The 22,259-nt window shown below is 39.8% G+C and overlaps 1 protein-coding gene across 1 annotated transcript; it reads left to right on the forward strand.

Moving 5' to 3' along the window:
* Positions 1-381: 381 nt before the first annotated feature.
* LOC137277784 (gamma-tubulin complex component 4-like) lies at positions 382-21,940 on the forward strand. The gene is made up of 16 exons (XM_067809713.1): positions 382-567; positions 4,695-4,830; positions 6,372-6,535; positions 12,189-12,245; positions 12,486-12,565; positions 13,150-13,345; positions 13,832-14,009; positions 14,758-14,882; positions 15,528-15,684; positions 18,195-18,299; positions 18,658-18,781; positions 19,212-19,389; positions 19,725-19,859; positions 20,262-20,378; positions 20,898-21,037; positions 21,591-21,940. The coding sequence occupies exons 1-16, from the start codon at positions 493-495 to the stop codon at positions 21,595-21,597; spliced, it is 1,974 nt and encodes a 657-aa protein (XP_067665814.1). The 5' UTR covers positions 382-492; the 3' UTR covers positions 21,598-21,940.
* The last annotated feature ends 319 nt before the right edge of the window (positions 21,941-22,259 follow it).

Here is a 22,259-nt window from a genome sequence, read left to right on the forward strand (position 1 = left end):
AGAGTTATTTTCACCAGCATTTTAAGAAAGAGTTTAAAGATTGTAAACTCTTTGAGGTAGGATTTGTGATCCTGCTTAGGAATCTATGGAAAATATCAGTTTACGTTTTTCATCCATACTAGTATGTACTATATATTTTCTCAATTTCCCAGCGAATTCCTCTTACGGTAATAAAGTATTGTCTGTCTATTTTTTCTTTTGTTTAAAAATAAAACCTCTTTTGAAAACAAACCATGAAAATCACCAATGAGCAACGTCTTATCTGAGTGATTAACCAAAGTGTACACTGAAAGAAATATTTCAAGTTACCACAGTAACACTATGAACGTATTCCCTTTACGTGGAGAAATTAGCACTGGTTGAATATTTAAAGTTAATAGCAGTTGCAAGGAAGCTGGGATGTTAAAAAGAGTATGTCAAGGGAGATAATTTGTCATTTACCGCCAGGTACAAACTTGTTATGGTGGAAAGAGAAATAAACGACGTAGAGCCATGCTTCATGAAGTTCTTCTTGCCCTGACAGGTCACTGTGGTGGTGTATTTAAGGACAACGGAGATGGAATAAAAGTTGGTGAACAAATCAAATGTGTATGATGTTGAACAGCATTTACAGATCTATTGCCAGTGCAGCAGACTGAGTTGTCAAACCGCCTGTAGTAGCACTAGTATCCTGTACATTGGCGTTTGGTTTTTCTGTCATTTTCTGATCATGAATTCAGTTTTGTCTTGTTGCAATAGCAAAGTGGGTACTAATGATTATTTCTCATGATGTACTAGGACTGTGTCAGTGTTCTATTGCTACAGGATAGAGGGTCAGAGCGGCTGACGTGCTTGACTTATATCTTATCACAATGGGGAGCACCTTTAGAATTCAGCACCACAATTTCTCGTGAGGACGCTCCCAGCCGTAGGTCACATGTCAGTGAGACAAACAACCAGTTTATGAGAACCCATTGGACGCGAACCCGCGACCTTCGGATTGTTAGCCCGACAGCTAACCGACTGAGCTATGTCCACATAGTTGCACAATGCGAAAATTTAGCTAGTCATTCCTGTGATGTCAAGCAAATGAACGGAAAGAGTCGAATTGGTTGCGGACAATTACGAAGGTTACAGGTAGACTTGGTGCCTCATGCTTTCAATCTACTGATGGTTGCCGAATGGTCCTGATATCATTTGGCATGATCGTCCTATTCCATAATCTGCAAGATACCATGCTGTGTTGAATGAGCCGATATGGTTCGAACTGAAAACGGTTGTTGACGTCAGGCGTCAGACATTGATTTCACGGTGCATGCATGAATGACGTGCTTGTATAAAAATCATGCTGTCATGACAGAAAAGTGTTGTAGGGAACCCAGTAAGGATAATGTGGATGCGCTAGGGAATGTGTGAGACATGGGCATGTCTAGTGACAGCACGAGGGTGAGTTAGACTTCAAATCATTATTGAAAAGATGTAAACTCACACGCAAAAGAAACGCAAGTCTGACACGTAGCATCACTGTATTTCTTTTTCAACAGTTAAGTATACAAATACGAGTGGAGTCAGATGTACAGAAATTTGAGCAAACACAGTTCATTGGTATCCATACTCAATAAGGTCTTTACAATTTGTGTCAGCAATTGCATTTTCCGATTTCGATCATTTGAATTACGTCATTCAATACCTGGTGTGCCCACCATTAGCATTGATCACTGCCACACATCTCCTGTACATAGAGTTGATCAGACGATTTGTGAAGGCCCTTGGGATCATTCTGCACACTTCCAGTACAGCTGTACGCAGGTCATCAGCAGTTGCAGGCGCTGGCTGCACTTGGTGGAGACGCCTCTGAATCTCATCCCACAAGTGCTCGATGGGGCTAAGGTCAGGGCTAAGGGCCGGCCATTGCATGACGTTTATGTTGTGCTGTTGAAGAAAGGCCATGGTAAGTCTTGCAACATGCGGACGAGCATTATCTTGCTGGAAAATGTGATTCCGATGTCGGGCAAAAAATGGAGCAACATGAGGTCTGATGACTTGGTCAATGTAACGCCGAGCTGTGATGCCGCGTCCTCGACCTTGACCCACATTCTGGAAGCACATTGGTCCAAGCCTAGCATTAAGTCCAATTCCGGCCCAAATCATGACACTAGGACCACCCCATGCATCCCTTTCCAACACGTTTCGGTCAGCAAAACGCTCTCGTTGACGTCTCCAAACCCTGACCCGTCCATCTGCATGTGACACACAAAAGCGACTCTCATCAGAGAAGATGACACTTCTCCACTCACGCTGACGCCAATTTTGATGACCCTGTGCCCATTGAAGTCGTGCTTGTGTATGGTGTGGTCGGAGTATTGGACGACGTGCTGGTCGGCGACATCGTAGGTTGGTGGCGCGCAGCCGTCGGATAACGGTGTCACGGCTGATGCGTCGATTATGTGTCCCGACAGTATCCCGAGCAGTTTGGCTTGCTGTAAACTAATATACAGTTTGGATCACGCTGGTGTTGCCGTGTCATGAGACGATCTTGCCTAGGGGTCGTGACCCTTTGTCGGCCGCTTCGTTGACGGTCATTGGTTGACTGTGTTGTGTTATAGCGATGCTGGAGACGGTAGATTGTCGTTATGTTGACGTTAAAGTGCCGAGCAATGTGTTGGACAGACTCTCCAGCGTGTAAACGTCCGATAGCCTGATTCCTCTCATGTTGGTTTAGTCGCGGCATTGTTGAACAATGAAGGATATGCCAAAGTTCTTGGCGGTTTTTATACCCACTATGGGTAGTGAAAAATCGTGCATATTCAATTCCACGTGGGAAGTGTGCATCATGTCCACATCTTCATTTGAGTGGTGCATTTTGGCGATTCGTTTTCGTCTTGTTGTGATCACATTGATCTTATAAAATGATACAGAAAATGTTCCAAGCATCGCCAAGCATCACTATGTAAAGAAGGTATTATGAAATTAGGGGTCCAAATTTGGTGCTTCAGTTCAGATAGAAACTTGCGTTTCTTTTGCGTGTGAGTATAGATATAGAGGTGAAAGTTGCTCGAAGCCGATTTCCATCAGCCCTAAATTTCGACATCAAACCGTTTCATCGTTTATTTAACTTTTGATGTTTTTGGTCTCTCGTTTTTCTTTGTGAACAAAATATTCAAAATGGAAAATGAAAACGATGGGTACTCATGCATTTACCTACTATATTGGCTTAGGTCCCTTACCCTAACCCTAACCCTAAACCCTAAACCTAACCCTAACTCTTGGTTAATAAATAGAATAAGCTCACCGAACCGGCACGAAAATGGCTGACGAAGCCAGTGTAATGAATTCTTACCACTTCAAAAATAAATATTTCTTTGTAATGGTGCAAATTACTGAGTGACAAAGATATGTATGTATATTAGTTTACAGTTATAACTCCTTTGATCTAAATCGTTACTTTTGAAACCGAAATATAGAATATATTTAGATTATTTTAATTGAACAAAACTGCAAATAATAAAACATGGCGCAATGTGACCAATGTAAGTCATTCTTACTAAATTTAAAAATACAAAATATATAAATACACTAAATATAACACCTCAGCACTTCTTAATACAAAGAAATATGAGCATGTTAGTCAAAAAAGAAAAAAATATTTAAAACTGGTGCTTGCGAAAAATTGCGCCTCCGCCGGGAACTACTGCTGGAAACACGCAACATCGTTGGGTTTCTGTAATGACATGGCTGGTAGAGATGAAACATCAGTGAGCGGAGCTTATACGCACTCACTGAGCTTGACGACCTTGTTGCTATGCCAGCGTCATAGGGCATTGTTTCAAGAACGTGCTTTTGAACAAAATCACTTGCAATTACGTAAAATAGTATTATGACGTGTCTTTAAAGTTTGTGGTGCTGTATTCTAAAGACAGGCCCACAATGGCATAGATCGATGCTCATACTGTTGATCACTGGATTGTCTGGTCAAGATTCGATTAGGGTAACATTCATTAGTAACAGACTGCCAACCTATAGGTGGAATGTTGCTCAGTGTTGTACTAAAACACAAACAAACAGCTTTGATAAGTTCATTTATGATTAGCCCACTTATCATCAATTCTTGATAGTTTAGAAAGAAAGTGGTAGGAAGTCGTTTCCTGTTCACATGGTACTTACCAATTTCAGCTGAGAAAATATGAATGCTTCTTTTTTTGAATAACAGCCCATTCTAACATCTGCGTCTATCGGCTGCTAGATCCATCAGGTGAATTGCCTCACATGAGTTCGGTAATAAAGCAATGCCTTCTGAGATTGATAAAATGAGGCTTTTCCTGTTCTTGCTGTATAAAAGGAAGTCAGTTTGTGGAATGTACAGAAAAGCAATCCAGTAGGAAAGGAATGGAAAATGTTATGATAGGTCCCAGTTGGTATGAACTTACCAATATTTGTGATGTTGCAAGATTTGGTAAGAGTTCCTCTTGTTCATCCATCTGAAATAATTTTGTTTAAATTGATAAATGCCAAAATTAATAAGGTCCTGGCCAGCAAGTTAAAGAACTGTGATGTGTTGAACATCAGCAATAACTGCAGAAAACTTGTTTAATGCGAGAATAGGAGATGGAACTCTCCATGATTACATATAGCAGCAAATCATTCATATTATTGTCCAAGTAAGAACACCTTAATACATAACAGTCAAAACCTTAATGAACTTTATCTTTTTTAAGGTTTTGGAAGACCTCCCATTTATCCACCCGTCAGAAGTGAATGTTCTAAACCAACTATGCCGTTTGGGTACCTTGTACAGAGGGTTCAAGGTGTTCATACACAAATATGGATCTACTCTGAGCTTCCAAAATGCAGGTAGGCTTTGCTGCAGCTTTGAGACACCAGTGGGTAAATTATCTTTGTGTGTTTGACCTCTTGTTTGTTTAATCAACCTCAGACAAGCATATGAAGCTGGGGCTATTTTGACTCTTGTCATAATGAGGTACTGCATCCATGCTAGGATCCTTGTTTCCAGTTTGAAATCTTCTTGGATGAGCTTAACAGGCATTTCTTTCCTTCTGTGCAGTACTGCTACTGGTCACAGAAACATTGAGTGAAACGATGAAGTGTTCCAAGTACTGCTGTGTCTGCTGTTACTTTTCTTAGGCACAATACCCAACTACTCCATAAAATGTTCATTAGACAAAACACATTTCAATGAAAAAGTTTGCTCCACTTTAATATAAAAATTTTTGGAATAAGGTGTTATAGAAATTGCCCATGGTTTGAGTAATGTGCAGTCAGTGATTAGCACCAGACTTCAGCAGAAAATTAAGAAACCATGAACAATTGTTTTGTGCCAGCCATTTGCTCATGTCGGATTGTCAGTACTTTTTCACAGTTTGGATTTCCTTTTATGATGCATCAGTATTGTAAATGTTACATTTTGCATAAGAAAGCCAGATTTATGGATATCAACTTCTTTATTGTGGATAACACAACATTTCGGAGCGTATGCTTGCTCCTTCATCAGGTTGATAAGTCTCTGTCTCCATTCTCACCCAACAGGATGGTTGGGAGGAAAATTCCTCTGTTTAACAATCCAAGCTAATCCTCTTTCATAATGAGTCATCCATCAAAATTAATGCTTTCTTACACAGAAGATGCCATTTCTATTGGCATGAGCCACAGCAGCTAGAATGTCAGCGATTCATGCTATTGACTGCAGTTGAACAAGTTTTCACATGGGCGAACATGCTGCAGTCCATCTAGGTATCCAGTGGGATTTACAGCAAAGAACCAACTTCCAGGACAACCTGGCAGTTCACTTCCCTGTGCTGTCATTAGTACTTGGGACAGAAGATACACAAGACTTATATTTGTGCCTGGCTATAGCTCTGATTCCCCACATGGGGAATGAGGCCCATTTTCTGATGTCCCCGCCATGATATTGCTGGAATGTTGCTAAAAGCGGTGTAAAACCAAACTCACTCACTCACTCGCTCACTTTATAGTTATTAAACATAATATATTTTGTAAACCTAAGGACGATTATGTGACCAAATTTTGCATTAGGGAGGGACATAATGAGCTGTAGATGCAAGTTCATTTAGTCCCATCATTGTGGCTTTAGGATAATGTAATATGTCATCTCTCCCTTAACCAGTTTGTTGGGGAGTAGGTTGCCTAGAGGTTTAGCATTCGCTCATTGGGCTGCAGATTTTACATCAATTCCTTTCATACATACAACATGTGAAGCCCATTTCTGGTGTCCCCTGCTGTGATATTATTGAAATGATTTATGGAATATTGCTAAAACTAGTGTAAAATACCACCTCACTCACACATGCACGCACCCACACACCCAGGTTGACTGTTTTTACTTCATGATATACCTGGGGATCTTCCCTTTCCAGAGAACGCAGTTAGTGGAAACCTACATGGAATGTACATCAAGGCTTTTTGTCATGGTTTGGATGAAGTTCTCCAGGATTACAGGCAGCTGCTGCTGCAGCTAGAGCAAGATATCATTGGAGACCCTCACCTCCCTGTCTCCCACATACAGTCTGCCTTACAACAGGTTAGTATCTCCCATTTCTCAACTATAACATACTTTACACAGGGATAAATAATTTCCATAGATTTTATTACGCTGGGGTCATTCTTGTGAATTGTCTAAACCAGCTGCCCCTGAGACCTCCAGCTCATTTTCTTTTTCTTTCACTCAAATCTATTCTCAAGCCTGCTTACAGTAGGTGAAGAGTTCACCGGATCAGGGAATGTGTGTTAAGGTAGGGACATTCTTACAGAAAATTAGGCAATTTAACAAAATCCGTATATATTTAAGATGGATTTGGGTATTGTTTGTTCTGTGATGTGTATTGTTTGCCAGACTGTTACTGGCAATTTGTGGTGAATTAGTAGTCACATTTGTTAGGATTACGAATAAATTCTCTTTTGACATCAAGACTATACAATATTAAGAAAAACTTGATTTTTTTTCCTTATTCTGACTCATGTTATTTGCTTCTCTTCGCCTCTGCATGAGGTACAGTGCTTCTATGTTCCCAAGAATGCTAAAAACATTGCACCCAAATACATCTCATCCTGAGCATGCACACCAGCATCCATGTGACCATAAGATAAGTCTCTGTCTCCATTCTCACCCAACAGGATGATTGGGAGGAAAATTCCTCTGTTTAACAATCCAAGCTAATCCTCTTTCATAATGAGTCATCCATCAAAATTAATGCTTTCTTACACAGAAGATGCCATTTCTATTGGCATGAGCCACAGCAGCTAGAATGTCAGCGATTCATGCTATTGACTGCAGTTGAACAAGTTTTCACATGGGCGAACATGCTGCAGTCCATCTAGGTATCCAGTGGGATTTACAGCAAAGAACCAACTTCCAGGACAACCTGGCAGTTCACTTCCCTGTGCTGTCATTAGTACTTGGGACAGAAGATACACAAGACTTATATTTGTGCCTGGTTATAGGTCTGAGGGTTTAATTCGAGAGAATTTCCTTATGCGAAGATAGTGGAACACTTGAAGTTGAAATCCCTTGAAGCTCCCTTCTAATAGAAATGGATGTAAAATACACTCACTCACTGGGAGCCTCTCTTTTCCATGATTACAGTCACATTACCAGCCATGCTTGTCACTCTTTCTTCATCGCCTGACGAGGACAGTTGGAGGCACACTTGGGTCCAGATACAGCGATAAGTTTTTGCTTTAATTTCAGTCTTATAATCTAAATTAGATCATATTCGGTTTTTGGATTGCAATTACCATCATCTTTATGAAAAATATTAAAATTCCTGTATGTTGGACACGTTTTTTCGTCAACTAGGTTAATGAAATCATGCTCTCAGTGTAAATTCTGGCTATCAACGGATGATCTGCATGTCCTTCCTGCAAACCTATTTGTTCTTCAACTGTTTGCTGTGAACTTTGCAAGAAATTATCTGATTCAGAATTTGCATTATGTTTATATTCTGTTCAAAGGCATGCGAAGGACTGTCATTAGTCATGTCTAAATCAGTTGATTCTGCTTCTTGTAACCACATATTATTAACAGCCGACATTCTTGATGTTAGTGATCAGCCAGACGTATTGGCATTGTCAAGATACAGTGAAGCCTCGTTAGTCTGGACGCTGATAATCCGGATGTCTCGTCTCCCGGACGATTTTAGCTTGTTACCAATTAATGCCTATATAATTTGCCTTGGTAATCCGGAAATTCGGTTTCCGGAACCGGACGCTGAATAGCTGTAACCAATCAGTAAAACAAACAGTAAATTGCTCCATTGTCCGGACACTGTAAATCATGTTCACGAACCGTAACAGCGCCTCCCTTGCCTCCCGGGCGATGTTTACGTAACTGCCCTCAGTCATTGGGAACAATAAACATTGAGTTGACATGATGAACTCTTGTTAACTAAGTGTACGCGAGGTACAGACACAACTCAAAGGCATGGATGACCAGTGAGCTCTTTTCTGATTGGCTGAAATTTTTTGACAGACAGATGCGTTCAAGTGATTTTGCTTCTAGACAATGCTGCAAGCCATAAATGTGCTTCGATCACATTGCAAAATGTGACCCTGCATTTCGGGGACGAGATATCACTCGAGAAAATCATCGGTGTCAAGAATTCGATGAAAAAGGTAACACGCACACAAACGACCATGAAGGACTTTTTGGTGTGACTGTGACATTGTACAATGTTCCTGGAAAATCAACAACGAGAGACTTTGCAGTGCCTTGAATTTATTTACATGTATTGTTGTGCTTGCTATTGGTCATTTTATAAGCTTTATAACATTAAATGTTTATTATTTGTTTAATGCAGAGTCGTGTCTTTTTTGTAGTGGTAAAGGGAAGAAACGCTTGCTGAGACGTGGGATTTTATTCAGTAGTCCGGATGATTCGCATTCCGGACGAATTTGCTGAAAAACACAACCGTCCGGATTAACGAGGCTTCACTGTACCTGTGAATTGTCTAGATCTCAGAAGAGAACATCGTCAGAATAGGGATCGTCTTCAACTACAAGACCTCCACTGAAACAACAATCTTTCAGCGATAAGAATGTCCCTCCCAGGAAACATCACATCTGCAACAAACCTCCTCTGCTACTAACAAGGTACAGATCATCAGCAGGCCGTCTACAAGATGCCTACATGCACATTCCAATACATCCAGACTCCAGGAAATATCTGCACTTCCTATTCAACTGTCAGCACTACCAATAGATGGTTCTACCATTTGGAATATCTTCGGCCCCGTGGCTATTTACTCGGGTCACCAAACCGATGGTCACCTATCTACACTGGCGGGGACTTCGCAGCACCATTTACCTGGACGACGACATTCAAGCGCATCATGAGACAAGTCAACTCAGATCACACTTAGACATCACCTTCAGGCTGCTAACTCAACTCAGATGGCTTTAGACTGTACTGAAATCGGAATTAGAGCAGCGACAAGATCTTCAGTTCCTCGGGAATCAATTCTTCACTTTGTTGAACTGCATTGTCGTCAAAGAGGATCGGTGTGTCAAAATTCAACCAGTGATAGAACAAGCTCGACAGTGCCAATGTCTACTTGGTCTGTTCACATCAGCACAGGATTTGACCAGTCGAGGACGTCTGCGATTACACCCATTACAATTGGTTCTGCAGGACAACTTAAGACCAGGTCTACCATGATGGACTCACCAATCGAATGTCTGCGCTGGGACCTAGTTATTAGAGCCAGTCTACAATCTCTGTAGATGCATCACTGCAAGGTTGGGGTGCTCAATGAGGTGGCAGCAGGAATGAAAGCTGTAGTCAACCCAGTACGACATTGGTCGACAGCATCGAAGAATAAACTGCTGATGGTTCATTCAGACAACTCCACAGTAGCATTCTACATAAACAAGCAAGGACCAGCACAATCTCACACACTACTACAGCTGACCTATCAACTCTTCAACATCATCAACGACTTAACCTCCACATAGAGGCTTGTCACATTCCATGTGCACACAACAACATAGCTGACGCACTGTCATGCCCTCTTACAACCATCTCCAACGGAATTGATGCAACATTGAGTTTCGGCGTTTCAATTCATCAGTCAGATATTCAGACCTATTTGCCATGAGGTTAAACAGATACCAACATTCATGTCTCTAGTACCGGATTCGTTAGCATGGCCAACAGACCCTCTCAGCATCTTATGGGAAGGACTGAACACTTATGCGTTTCCCCTCCAGTACTACTACCGATAGTCATTGGGAAGATAAAACAGACAATGCTGATACAATTGATTTTGGTTGCACCTTACTGGCCAGCGAGAGATTGGTTCCCAGTATTCATCAAAGAACTAGGACAACCGACACTGCAAATACCAGAGTGGTAGTACCGTGGAGAACGCGGTTTGAAACATATGCCAGAGCGAAAGTCTTTACCTCAGTGAAGGCCACATATCCTACTATTCCAGATGACTGAAAGGTCTACACTCTAGGCGTACTTGGCGGCACTCAGCTCTGTGATCACCATGAAAACAGGAATCAAACTGACTGAAGTACCCGAACTACTCACCTTACTATGATCGTTCGAGCTGGAAGACCAACAATGCAGATTTAAGGCTTCAGCTTGAGACTTGACTGTCATACTACAACACCTCACAAGTGATGTTTACGAGCCATTTGACCGGACATCGCTTGAATTATTGGCACAGAAAATGCTGTTTCTACATGCCGTAGCTACAGCAGTACAGACGTCAGAAATGCATGCTCTGGACTTCAGTGGCACACAGTTCGACTCCAGTCATGGTGAGATTGTACATCTAAGACTGAGATGGGATATTATCGCCAAAAATCAACTGCCTGGACAACCAGACAGACAATTCCTCATCCGGGCATTATCTGCAGTCCTCAGGCCACATGATGCACAGGATTTATCATTATGCCCAGTCAGAGCGCTGAAATTATATCTTGTCATACAGTTGCATTAGACACTAGCAGCACGCCAGCTGATGTGGATCCCCCCCATCACAGAGATGAATATTGGAAGAAGGGGACTTAACTCTTGCCGTTATAGTTCCCAAAAGGGGGAGTACTGGACGTACTTATATGGCAGTCAACAAAATACAGCAAGGCCTGACCCATCGCCCATTTCCGCTGGATTCTGTAAGCATAATAACCATGAGTTTGAATAGGGAAAATATGTATTTTCATGAATAAAATTGATATTTTATACTTATCCTGACTTATGGCCTCAAGCCCTCCCAAACACCACTCTGAGGCACACTGAATTCCCAGTAATTCTCATGTCAGACTTATGAGATTTGGAGAGAGTGGCAAACATGGCTGGTCATGTGACTACATTGGCAGGAAAGGATGCTACTGATGGGTGAGTGTATTGTACATCTGCTTCAATTAGAAGGGAACTTCAAGGGATTTCAGGTATGCCACTATCTTCGCATAGGGGGAGGAGATAATCATAATAAGCATGAGTCAAGATAAGTGTCAAAATCTTTCATCAGTTTTATTCAGAAAATTATGTGATTTACACATGTACTTCTTTTTTGATTAAAAGAAGGTTGTACCACATTTTTATACATGAAGATGTTTGAAGAATTCCTAGGGGTTCAATTGACCGGTATCTTCCAAAATAGGTGGCTGACCCATCACTTTAATGACAGATTGAAACAAACAGCATCAGTCACGAAAAGAAAAAAATTATGTATTCTCTTCTTTTCAAGATGAAAATGATATTTTGTAGTTATCGTGTCTCATAGACGGGCTCTCCTCTATTTTGGCATGCAAAACATCTATTTGACCTCGAAAATGGAGAAAGATAATTCTAAGATATCATTTTTATCCAAACAAATACATATTTTTATATTTTCACAATGTTTAAATAATGTTTGACAACCTGAAAAGAAGAGTGCATGTTTTACATGAGTAGATTTACATTTTTTTATTGTAAATCAGACTTTAAAGCATTCTAAATATATTTTGCAGTGCTCAAGCCTTATCTTGGTCGACATCTCAGGACTTGAATTTATAGCCTACATGAAAACAACTTGTCACTGAATGAAAAGAGACTAAAGCAAAGACAAGTATTGAACTTGAGAGAGAGTATGTAACTGTGCCTTAGAACCTCTTGTTCAGAAAGTCAGAAAGTATTGATTGTGCTTCATTTTTGTGAAGTTTTAGTTGTACTGTTGTCATTTCAGTACCAACTGTTGTTTCCAGCTCTCTCGTCTGTCATTGAACAGATAAAATCACATAAGGTAATCAGTTAAGGTTGTATTATGTTTATAATTCTAATATTTCTACTAAGGTAGTTATATTCCTGGTTTCTTTGTTTGTTTTTTCGTAAATGTTTAAAAGATTCAGCATAAATATCATTCATAACGGAACAACATTACTTTCATAAATAATGAATTAGATTTGATAAGGACAAATGTTATTTTACCAGTTAAAACAAGGTCTCGGAGAAGCTTACAAATTTCTGATTTGTTTAATTACAGGCTCATGGTTGTTACATTCTGGACATTATCCACAAGAACTCTATTTGTGGATTACCATCTGTGAAAGAAGCTCTGAATAGGTGAGCTCTCAATAGCAGCTTGTAAATAAGAAACTGTTTGAGTTGCCTCCCTTGGTTTGTATGTCTTTTAAAAGAACTTGAAATTGACAGATGAATCTGACAGATCATCAGGCCTGTGATTGACATTATTCGTGTAAATGTAAATAATTTGGAAGTCATGCAAGGCAGATTACATGATCCTGTTGGTTGTTTACACCAAGCATGGATTGCTCATTGGCAGTTCCAACATGGAATGGGTAATTATTGTGTTATTTCCATTAATGGTGTTCTTTATCATCACATTATGTTAAAAGGTAAGGTTACAAATGTTTCAAAGCTTGAGGACCCCATGATCTCACACAAGATGTGTCAATAAAAATGTTTGTTTAATTGAGTTGATCAGTTTTCCTGATCAATTATTGGATTGTCTTGTATGCACTTCATACTTTACAGGCTGGCTTCATAAAGCAAGAATACAGAATGACAGGAATATTGCTGAGTGTGGCAAACAAATGTCTCCTCAGGCTTTCTAAGCATGTTATGCTGATACTTTCTTCCCCTAACTGGTGTTCAGTGTTGTTCATTGATAGTATCTATGTTTGTAGGGTCCTCCATGTCTGCCATGGGGTGATGTTTAAGCAGCTTTGTGCTTGGCTGCTCCATGGGAGTCTGATTGACCCATACCGAGAGTTCTTCATACAGCAGGCAGGTGGGGAACAAGGTGAGCAGACGGATGAAGACGTGCAAGATACACAAGATGATGAGCTTGGCATCATGGGAGTAACTGGGAGGCAGCTGCAGGTAGGTGCTGAAACTGAAAATATCTCAGAATATTAGCAGGAGTAATTGTAAAAGACACATCATGATACTAAAAGTTGTCAAAGATAGTCTGTAAATATTGTCATTGAATCAAATGCTCTACAGATAGCTCATGTATATTGTCATGAAAACAAAGGCTGTGAGTATTGTCACTGAATCAAAGGTTGCACAGATACCTGGTGCATATTGTCATTTAAACAAATTTTCTACAGATAGCCAATGAACATAGTCATGGAAACAAAGACTTACAGATAACCTGCAAATGTTGCCGTGGAAACAGACACTGCTCAAATGGCCAGTTACTTTTGCCACAGAAACAAAGACTTACAAATAGAAGTTTATTGTTGCCATGGAAACAAATGAAAGACTGTTCATTAGGCCTGTAAAATACTGTCATGGAAACAGAGAGTGTAAGCAGAGGTGTGTAAATAACAAGTTATTTTAGTCATGAATGAATGCATTCCACAGCGCCTCCTGAACCTGTCGAGTATGTCTGGTGAGACTCCTTCGGTGAGTCAGTTCACAGTCCAGGCGGACCTACTTCCAGTCTACATTCCAGCCAGGGTGTCCAGCCACATCCTCTTCGTGGGGGAGTCAGTACAGATGTTTGAAAATGATAGGCACAAACCTCAAGCACAGAAAATAGGTAGGACTTCATGCACTGGATTAGTTTAGAAGAGAAATGGCTGATGATAATTATCCAATGAGCAAGTGTTAGTTAACACTGCAGTCAAGCCTTTTTCATTGACTCTGGTGTTGAATATACAGTGGAAGCTGTCTAAACCAGCACTCATTAGGACTCAAGAAAAAAATCCAGTTTAGACAAATATCTGGATTGTAGAGCTGATGGTAAATGTTCAGCCATGGATGGGGTTGAGATTGCATGCCGGTGTTGCCAACTTGCCGGATTGGACAGATGCCAGTTTTGACAGCTGCCACTGTACATGTATCTTGGTGTAACATTTGTACATATTTTCATTATTAATTATTGACATAACTTTGTCCCTAATTCATCTTTTCTTCAGCTAATAATAATCTGTAATCCATAAGTAAAGCTATAAATTTATGATTAATTTTCTAATATCTGAATCCTGATATATCACGCAATGAAAACATAGTGTTATTTAAGTGCTTGCTGAAATGAATGTGCATGATCCCTGCATGTGAGGAAGTCATACAGCATTATTGTGTGAGTGTTGGTAGGTCAGGTTGATGTCAGTCACATAGTGGTACAAGTCTGAGCACCTTACTTGGTGGCTGTTGTTGAGATATGGCTGGAATAACCATCCCAGTCAACTGTGGCATAAAAAGCACATTGTTTTTCTCTCCTTTCAGTATTTTTATTACAGTCAGTAATTCCTTGTCATAATTGAGTCTGATCTTATATGTTGCAGGGTCAATACTCAAAAACAGAGAGCAGGAATTTGCCCGAGCTCTACATGAACTCTCTAAGCAGTCTCTATTCAATAGTATGGAGTTTGAAAGTCTCATAGAAAAGATCCGTACATATGTTGCTGAGGTATGTGTGTCACTCAACTAACATGGTAATTCCAGACTGATATTCATTTTCATTTCTTCCTCTTTCAACCGATGAAGATTCAGGTTAGAATTGACTCAGCAACAGGCTCACTGACTTTTTTAATACATGTCATTGTATCCCATTTGGGTAGATAAATGCGTGTGATATCAATCACTGGATTGTCTGTCCAGACTTGAATATTTACAGACTGCCTTTACATTGCTGGGATATTAGAAGTTGTTCAGTCATCATGAACAGGGGTTGTGAACCCTTGATGTTTGTTTGTGTTCCCTGAGCCCAAAGGATGAGGGGAACATAAACACCGAGGTACCCCCTTCATGGTACGGGTCTAAGATTTGTGATTGGTTGGAATCAGATTTAGTTTTATAATCAGTAATTTTTGCTAACTGTGGTGTGATGTAAATAAAGTTTCCATGTCAAACAAATGCTGCAGTGGCTTGCTATTTTTATTACATAATTAGATTCTGGACATATGTGTACAAAATGATACAAAAAGTTTGCAATTTCTTGACATTTTGAAATTTAGTATGCAACCTCCTTAATATGTATCTGATATTGACCTGACTGTTATTTTATTGTACTGGCCATGGTCATTTTCCTCACCACTTATTTTTAATTTTCCAGCATTTATGGGTGTTAATAGTCCAGGAGTCAGGTTTGATAAACCAGATCCGCATCATGAAAGATTTCTACCTATTGGGCCGAGGGGAGCTGTACCTGGCCTTCATAGACCAGGCCCAGCAGCTCCTGAAGGCCCCTCCCACTGGAACAACAGAGCATGGTAGGAACCAGGACCCCCTTTCTGAGGGCTTTTACTGGAAATGAAAATACATAAACTCATTTTTTAATATATTTGATTAAAGGGGCACTGATGCAGAGCAATTTCCGTGGACTGGTTGTTATTGTTTTTCTCCCGTGAGTACCCACATGATATCCCAGAATTTGTGACTGGTTCGTGGCCTCTACTGCGCAGCCCATATGCGCAATTGAGGGTTTAATTATGGACAGATCAACTAAGGTGAAGTCATTTTTATTTCATTGCAAATGTATTTTATAAACAAATGAAACACTTTGAAGGTTAATCATCTGCCAGTGGTAGAAATGGTAAAAAACTATTAGGACGGAAAAATAACGAAGCCAATGTATATCTTTATATTTTGTCTCATAACCCTAATTAGTTAATTCTCATACTTGTATGATTTTGAAAATTAATAATACTATACGTATAGTAAATTTCTAACATGACTGTAACATTTAAACATTGCACAGACTGCCAATGTGGATCCTATTTCACACACACCCTATATGCAATCTAGTGTGTGTTTTCTGTCATATAGATTCTGCTGAATGGTACAACAAATAAATTAAAACAAAATGCAAATAATGAATGTAAAACGGACTAATGTTATAGCAACAATGTCAGGCTACTACCTTGTTCAGGATTGTATCCATCAATATCCACATAAAAGAACAATATTCCATTCATCTGCAGCTGGTAAATAATCCTGCTGTATGTCTTGTGTCTTACATCAGTCTAATTTGCGAACGCATCATTTCGCGTCTCTCACATTGGTGAAAACCTGATAAACCTCTCATGTGTCACCCAAGATGACACACCTAGCAACTAATTGTATGATGTCTGCCATTCTAAGTAAATTAGTTAATGAGCAATCAATCAATCAACGCAATGGTGGTTAATTCTTTGAAGGGAGGATGTTGTTTTTACGCTTGCACTTTACAAGGTGTACTCAGTATAGATTAGTACATCTACACACACTGCCTTATGACAAATCCGCTGTAGAAGATAAAAGTAATTAATCAATCAGTGTGTTATCGGTTAATCCTTTGATCGATGTTTGTTTTTGTAGATGACCGGATAAACCATCTTGCATCACTTACATGCACACATTACATAACATAACAATATATTTGCCACCACAGACCTTAATTTATAATGTTGAGTATTTACTCCAGACAGAAGAAATGCCAAATAGGAACCATTGTTGAGTAATCTGAGTGGTATTACCACTAATTATACCTGTTATAAATTCATTAACTGACCATCGAGAGAATGATGACAAATATCACGTGTAGGTTTATACCATCAAACGCGAGTTACAGCAGGGAAGATGTAATCTCTGTGTTGCATGCAGCCTGAAAACACTTATGGGCCGAAACTGTTTTGAGGATACCAACAGAACTTTGTTACATAAGAAACACATACAGGCATTTGCGGTGTACTTGGGTAAATAGGTGTAATCAGTTGATTTTTTACGTAAGAACATTTACAGATTTCTCTACCAATGGCAAAGTTATTGTTTTTAGTTTACGAATTCAAATAAATCAACTTGGTGGTTTTATTATCATAGATAATAAACCAGGGTAGCTACCATAGCTACCTAAATCTAAGTATGATTTTTACTATGACAGCTGGACCAACCCTCAAAACTGTCTAAATATAAAGCTTTGCAGTCTTTCAGACTGAAACAAATGGCTTGCTACGTGCCTCAAGACACCATATTTTAACATGACATGATTAAATATCAAGGTGAAAAACAGAGAAATAGGATCAATTGGATCAGTCACTATACCATCCAGGCATCAGGAAAAAAACTACACTGCTGGGATATTTTGTTACAATCAGACTAGGAATATGGGCATCCGGCCTCCTGACTGTTTAGGATGAAGAAATTCTGCTAATGTGGACCAGAGCCCAGTCCCTATGTCCATCACAGTCGAGGGAGCGGACACTGACACCAGTTTGCAGCTTGGTTTCGTAATTAGACTGTTGGCGAGAAACATTATTCGCTCCTCATCAGTGCCCCTTTAAGGCTTAATTTGTATCACTTTATAAGAAATGACAATAACATTAAGAATTATCTTGAATTAGTTGGTGTTGCAGAGATTATTTAGTGTAAAGTAACAAAGATTTTGAGGTGTGTTAACTCTTCACTTCCAAGTGATGTACTACTGGTTATAGCCCTTCATTATGACATGACCAGTTGCCTGCAGTGGAAACATTAATGTGCCACGTGAGTCCAGTCGGGACTGTTAGGTCTCAACAATCAATACTGCTAGAAGAAAACCAAATTCCATGAACAACAGTATTGTAAAAATGTATCATCTCAGATATACGTAGGCCTTGTCTCCCTCATTCTGTTGTGACTGCCGCATGTCATCGCAAGGTCTTAATTTTCTTGTATTGATTGATGTTAAACATTCCATCATCAGAGTGGAGATTAATATCAGTTGTCAGGTTAATGCTGTACAGATAACACTTTCCATTTCCAGATGTCAATATGGCGTATCAGCAGTCAGCAAGAAATGTGCTTCTTGAAGATGAAAATTTCTTCCAACACTTCCACCTAACCGTCACATCTAAAGCTGCAGAGAAGAGTAGGCCAAATTTTTTATTGATGTGTTATCTTGACTGTTATTGGTAATATCATGTGAAGTCACTACGTCTGTAACCATAACAACGTTTTTGTTAATTATCATACAATCAAGTAGCAGGAGCAATAGTTGGAGAACAAGAATAACATTAACTGAGTATTTTATGGTACAGTTCTGGAAAGAAGATAACATTATTTCTGTCTTGAAACTGAATAGGTCACCATTTTGGGTACGGCCAATATTTAGCTGATCATGGGTTTAGTCCCTATTTTCACCCAAATTATGTTTCTTTGTCCCTACCTTTAATTGTGAGTTGTTTCATACAGCCTTAAACCCAAATAAATGACTCTCCTATCTACAGAGAGTGGTCAGGCGGAGGATGGAACCTCGGGTGGCACAGCGGAGACAGGCTGGAAGTGTTTGGGCCTCACTTGCACCATCCAGTGGCCTCTACACATTTTCTTCACCCCCAACATCCTCGAAAAGTGGGTACACCTTCAACCTCTTCAAGTCAAATTTAAATGCATGCTTTCTTTTTATGTTCTTTGTGAATTTCTTGATTATGTACAACACAATTACACACTGATCAAGCTGAACACCAAGTTCTACAAACACAGGCTCACAATGATCCAGTGAATATCCAAGTATTAAATGTAGATGGTTATCATGTACACACCACCCAGATAACAGAATTACATGATCAAGATCTCTACGTATGTACCATGCACCAAAATACACTCATGCACAACACATTAGAATCACATTAGTAAATTTCCTTACATTGATATTCTGCCTGTCACCTATACATGGTTTCTATTGCAGAGATACTTGCTGAGTAGTACTAGAGGTCAAAACCATGATTCTTGTCTCAAAATGTTGAATATCTGTCAGAGTCAAATTAATATGAAATTCTAGGTACAACCGGATATTCCGGTTCCTGTTAGCAGTAAAGAAAACACAGACTGATCTGCAGTCATGTTGGACGTTTCAAATGCAACGCAAGAAGAAGACGCTCCGTACAGAGGAGGCGCCCAAGTGGCAGCTGAGGACACACATGATGTTCCTTGTGGATAATCTGCAGTACTACCTTCAGGTGAATGTTAATGTTACAGTCAGTTGTTTGACAAAGCTGTCATCAAGAACAGACTGTAGTAGTCCAAGTAGAACCTGACTGTTTTAGGAAATAATTTGTTCCAATAACTTCATATTGTGGCAAGCATTTGGGGACTTTATATGTTTCATCATACCTAAAACTGCAAGTGTACTCACCATGGGATTTGTCAGTCTACTGTGCTCTTGTTTGGTACAGGATCTGGGGAAAATTCACTTATGCACAATGTACAGTCATTTGGTACATCATTTATACTTTATGGCTTGGTCGAAATGTCAATCTAATGTAAGTTGATCAATTTGACTTAATTGTTGCAGGTTGATGTGATTGAGTCTCAATATGGCATTCTGCTAGAGAAAATAAACTCAACAGGAGATTTTGAAGCTGTCAAGTTGGCCCATGAACAGTTCCTTGTCACTCTCCTGTCACAGAGCTTTGTTCACATGAAATCTGTAAGCCATGTTTCAACTATAGTGTCACTGATCATACTGTTCACACTCATCAGTAGGGGCCAAGTCTCAGGCCAAGTAGAAAACTGGCTTGTGAGACTGAAGTGAAGGAAACATTGCTTACTGCAGTGTTGAACAAACAAATTGATCATAGTACCATACTTTTTTGTAAGAGATGAGGTCTCAGGTAACCCTGTCACTGCCTTGTGCAGAATTGTTGATTCTTGGACAGGCCAGAAACGTGTGACCTTGGGATATGAATGGCAGCTTGAACTGGTGTGTTCTAGAAAACTGTTTAAAGAGTTCAATGCATTTCTCTTTCACTCTCACTCTCACTCTCACTCTCACTCACTCACACACTCTCACACTCTCACACTAATGTGCTATCTCACTCTGGTTTTGCAGGTATCCAGCTGCCTTTCTGACATCCTGGAGTTGTGCTCCACCTTCTCACGACTGGTAAATGAAGCAGAGTCAGCCAACATCACACACACCATTCCGCAACTCCAGACCATTGCAAAGGTACCATGACAATGTAGAATGTCTCCTTGACAGATACTAGAACAGTCAGAGTGAAAAACTACTGCTAAAACTACAGCTTCTCTGCACTGCAAGGGTTAAGGATAACCGGAAACTCATCCCAACATGATGTTCCTCATCTTGCATGTTCATGGCATGGACCAAATAGTTGATCAACTTGCTCAGGGAATATTCTGCAGCACTCTCCCCACTACTGTCAATGTATTTGATTGGTTACATTTCATTGGTGCATCACTGACGAGGTGCAGTTTTGTTGACTAATAGCTTATCAACAAAGTTTTTTGGGGGGAGGTAGGGGGGGGATATTTTTTGTTTTAAGACTAAGTATGCTGTTCCAAGAGGTAATGTTCTTTTCCATTTTTCATTCATAATATGTATGTGGAATATTCAACAGCTTTTCACAGATAACTTTTTGTGGTCATGATACTTTAAGTGAAGAGTGTTTGCTCATCCCGGAGTGTATTACAGGCTGACACTGATGGTGTGTTATGTTGTTTGCAGAACTTCCAACGTCAGTCCAGCTTGTTATTCAAGATACTGTCCAGTGTGCGAAGCCACAATGCCAGCCCACATCTTGCCCAATTGTTGCTGAGACTTGACTTCAACAGATATTTCTCTACAGCCGGGGGCCAGTTGGGCAGGTAAACCAGTGCACACCATTCTATTATTATACTGTAAATCTTGCTACTGAGAAGAAAGGCAATCTCATAATAATTATTCTCTAACCTGGCAATTTGAAATACTCTGCCTCGGAAATATGTACTTAAAAGATATGTGGTTGGTCAGTCAATGACTGAAACGGTAGGTTGTGAAATTCAACAACACATGAGTTAGACATAATGTCATACTCAGTAAATGTCATGTCATGTCGCTCCTATCTCTCTGTTATCAAAGACATGGAGATTCCAAGGCTGATTTTGTATCCCGTAGTACTTGCACATAACTCTCTTTGGAGAGTCCAGAGCAGGATAGGTCCTTGTTTTTGCTAGTGTAGATTCCCAAACAGAAGGTCCCGTGTAGTCATGCTTACCTCCTTTTGATGAGCCCAGGACAGGATATCCTGGTGTAGATCATGTTGCTCTTGCTGTTGAAATTCCAGATAGGTCTTTATTATGTCATGTTGCATGTGGTGGGTGGAAAATATATCTGAACATGTCCCTGGCATCATGCGTGTCTCATGCTTTGTCATTTCAGTATCTGAGTGAGATGATTACAGCAACAATGGACATCATTACATGGGAAGCTGTACAGGAGGCACTGACTCCTTGAGACCCTTGTGTAACTTAATTTCTGACTTATTCATTCATTATCTTGTGATACTCTACCATTGAAAAATGAAATGGTGCTTTTGCTGGAACTGTATATCAGACATACAGCTGAGAAGATGTTCTGTTGGTTTTATGATGTGTCTTATACTACAGGTAGGAGCAATGGTTACAAGTCTAAGGCGTTGAATTTGTTTTGCAAACTTATGTCCTTCAGGATGTCACAGCTGACAATAAATGACATATTGTTATGTATAATGTAAATAATATAAATAAAAAGAATCAAAATATAATGTTTTCAGTTAATCTTGGTGTGATTATTTTAATTGTTATTTCTGTCATATTACAAATGGGAATATTAAGGTCTCCTGTACCTTACATCCAAGCTTACACCAAACAAGTTTCTGTCATAATGGAATTGCTTTGTGATAAAATGGAGCTGTTAGCAGCAGATCCAGACACTTTCTTTCAAAGGACCCGTGAAGTTCCTGGGATAGAATAGGCCTTCAGCAACCCATGCTTGCCATAAAAGGCGACTCAGCTTGTAAGACTCACTAACGGAATCGGGTGGTCAGGCTCGCTGACTTGGTTGACACAT

Source organism: Haliotis asinina, chromosome 3, assembly GCF_037392515.1.
Source record: "Haliotis asinina isolate JCU_RB_2024 chromosome 3, JCU_Hal_asi_v2, whole genome shotgun sequence".
NCBI lineage: Eukaryota > Metazoa > Mollusca > Gastropoda > Lepetellida > Haliotidae > Haliotis > Haliotis asinina.

Coding starts and splice junctions, on each gene's coding strand:
- LOC137277784 (XM_067809713.1), top strand. CDS start 493: ATGCTTCATGAAGTTCTTCTTGCCCTGACAGGTCACTGTGGTGGTGTA. Junction 568..4,694: donor ACAACGGAGATGGAATAAAA/GTTGGTGAACAA, acceptor ATCTTTTTTAAG/GTTTTGGAAGACCTCCCATT. Junction 12,566..13,149: donor GTGAAAGAAGCTCTGAATAG/GTGAGCTCTCAA, acceptor CTATGTTTGTAG/GGTCCTCCATGTCTGCCATG.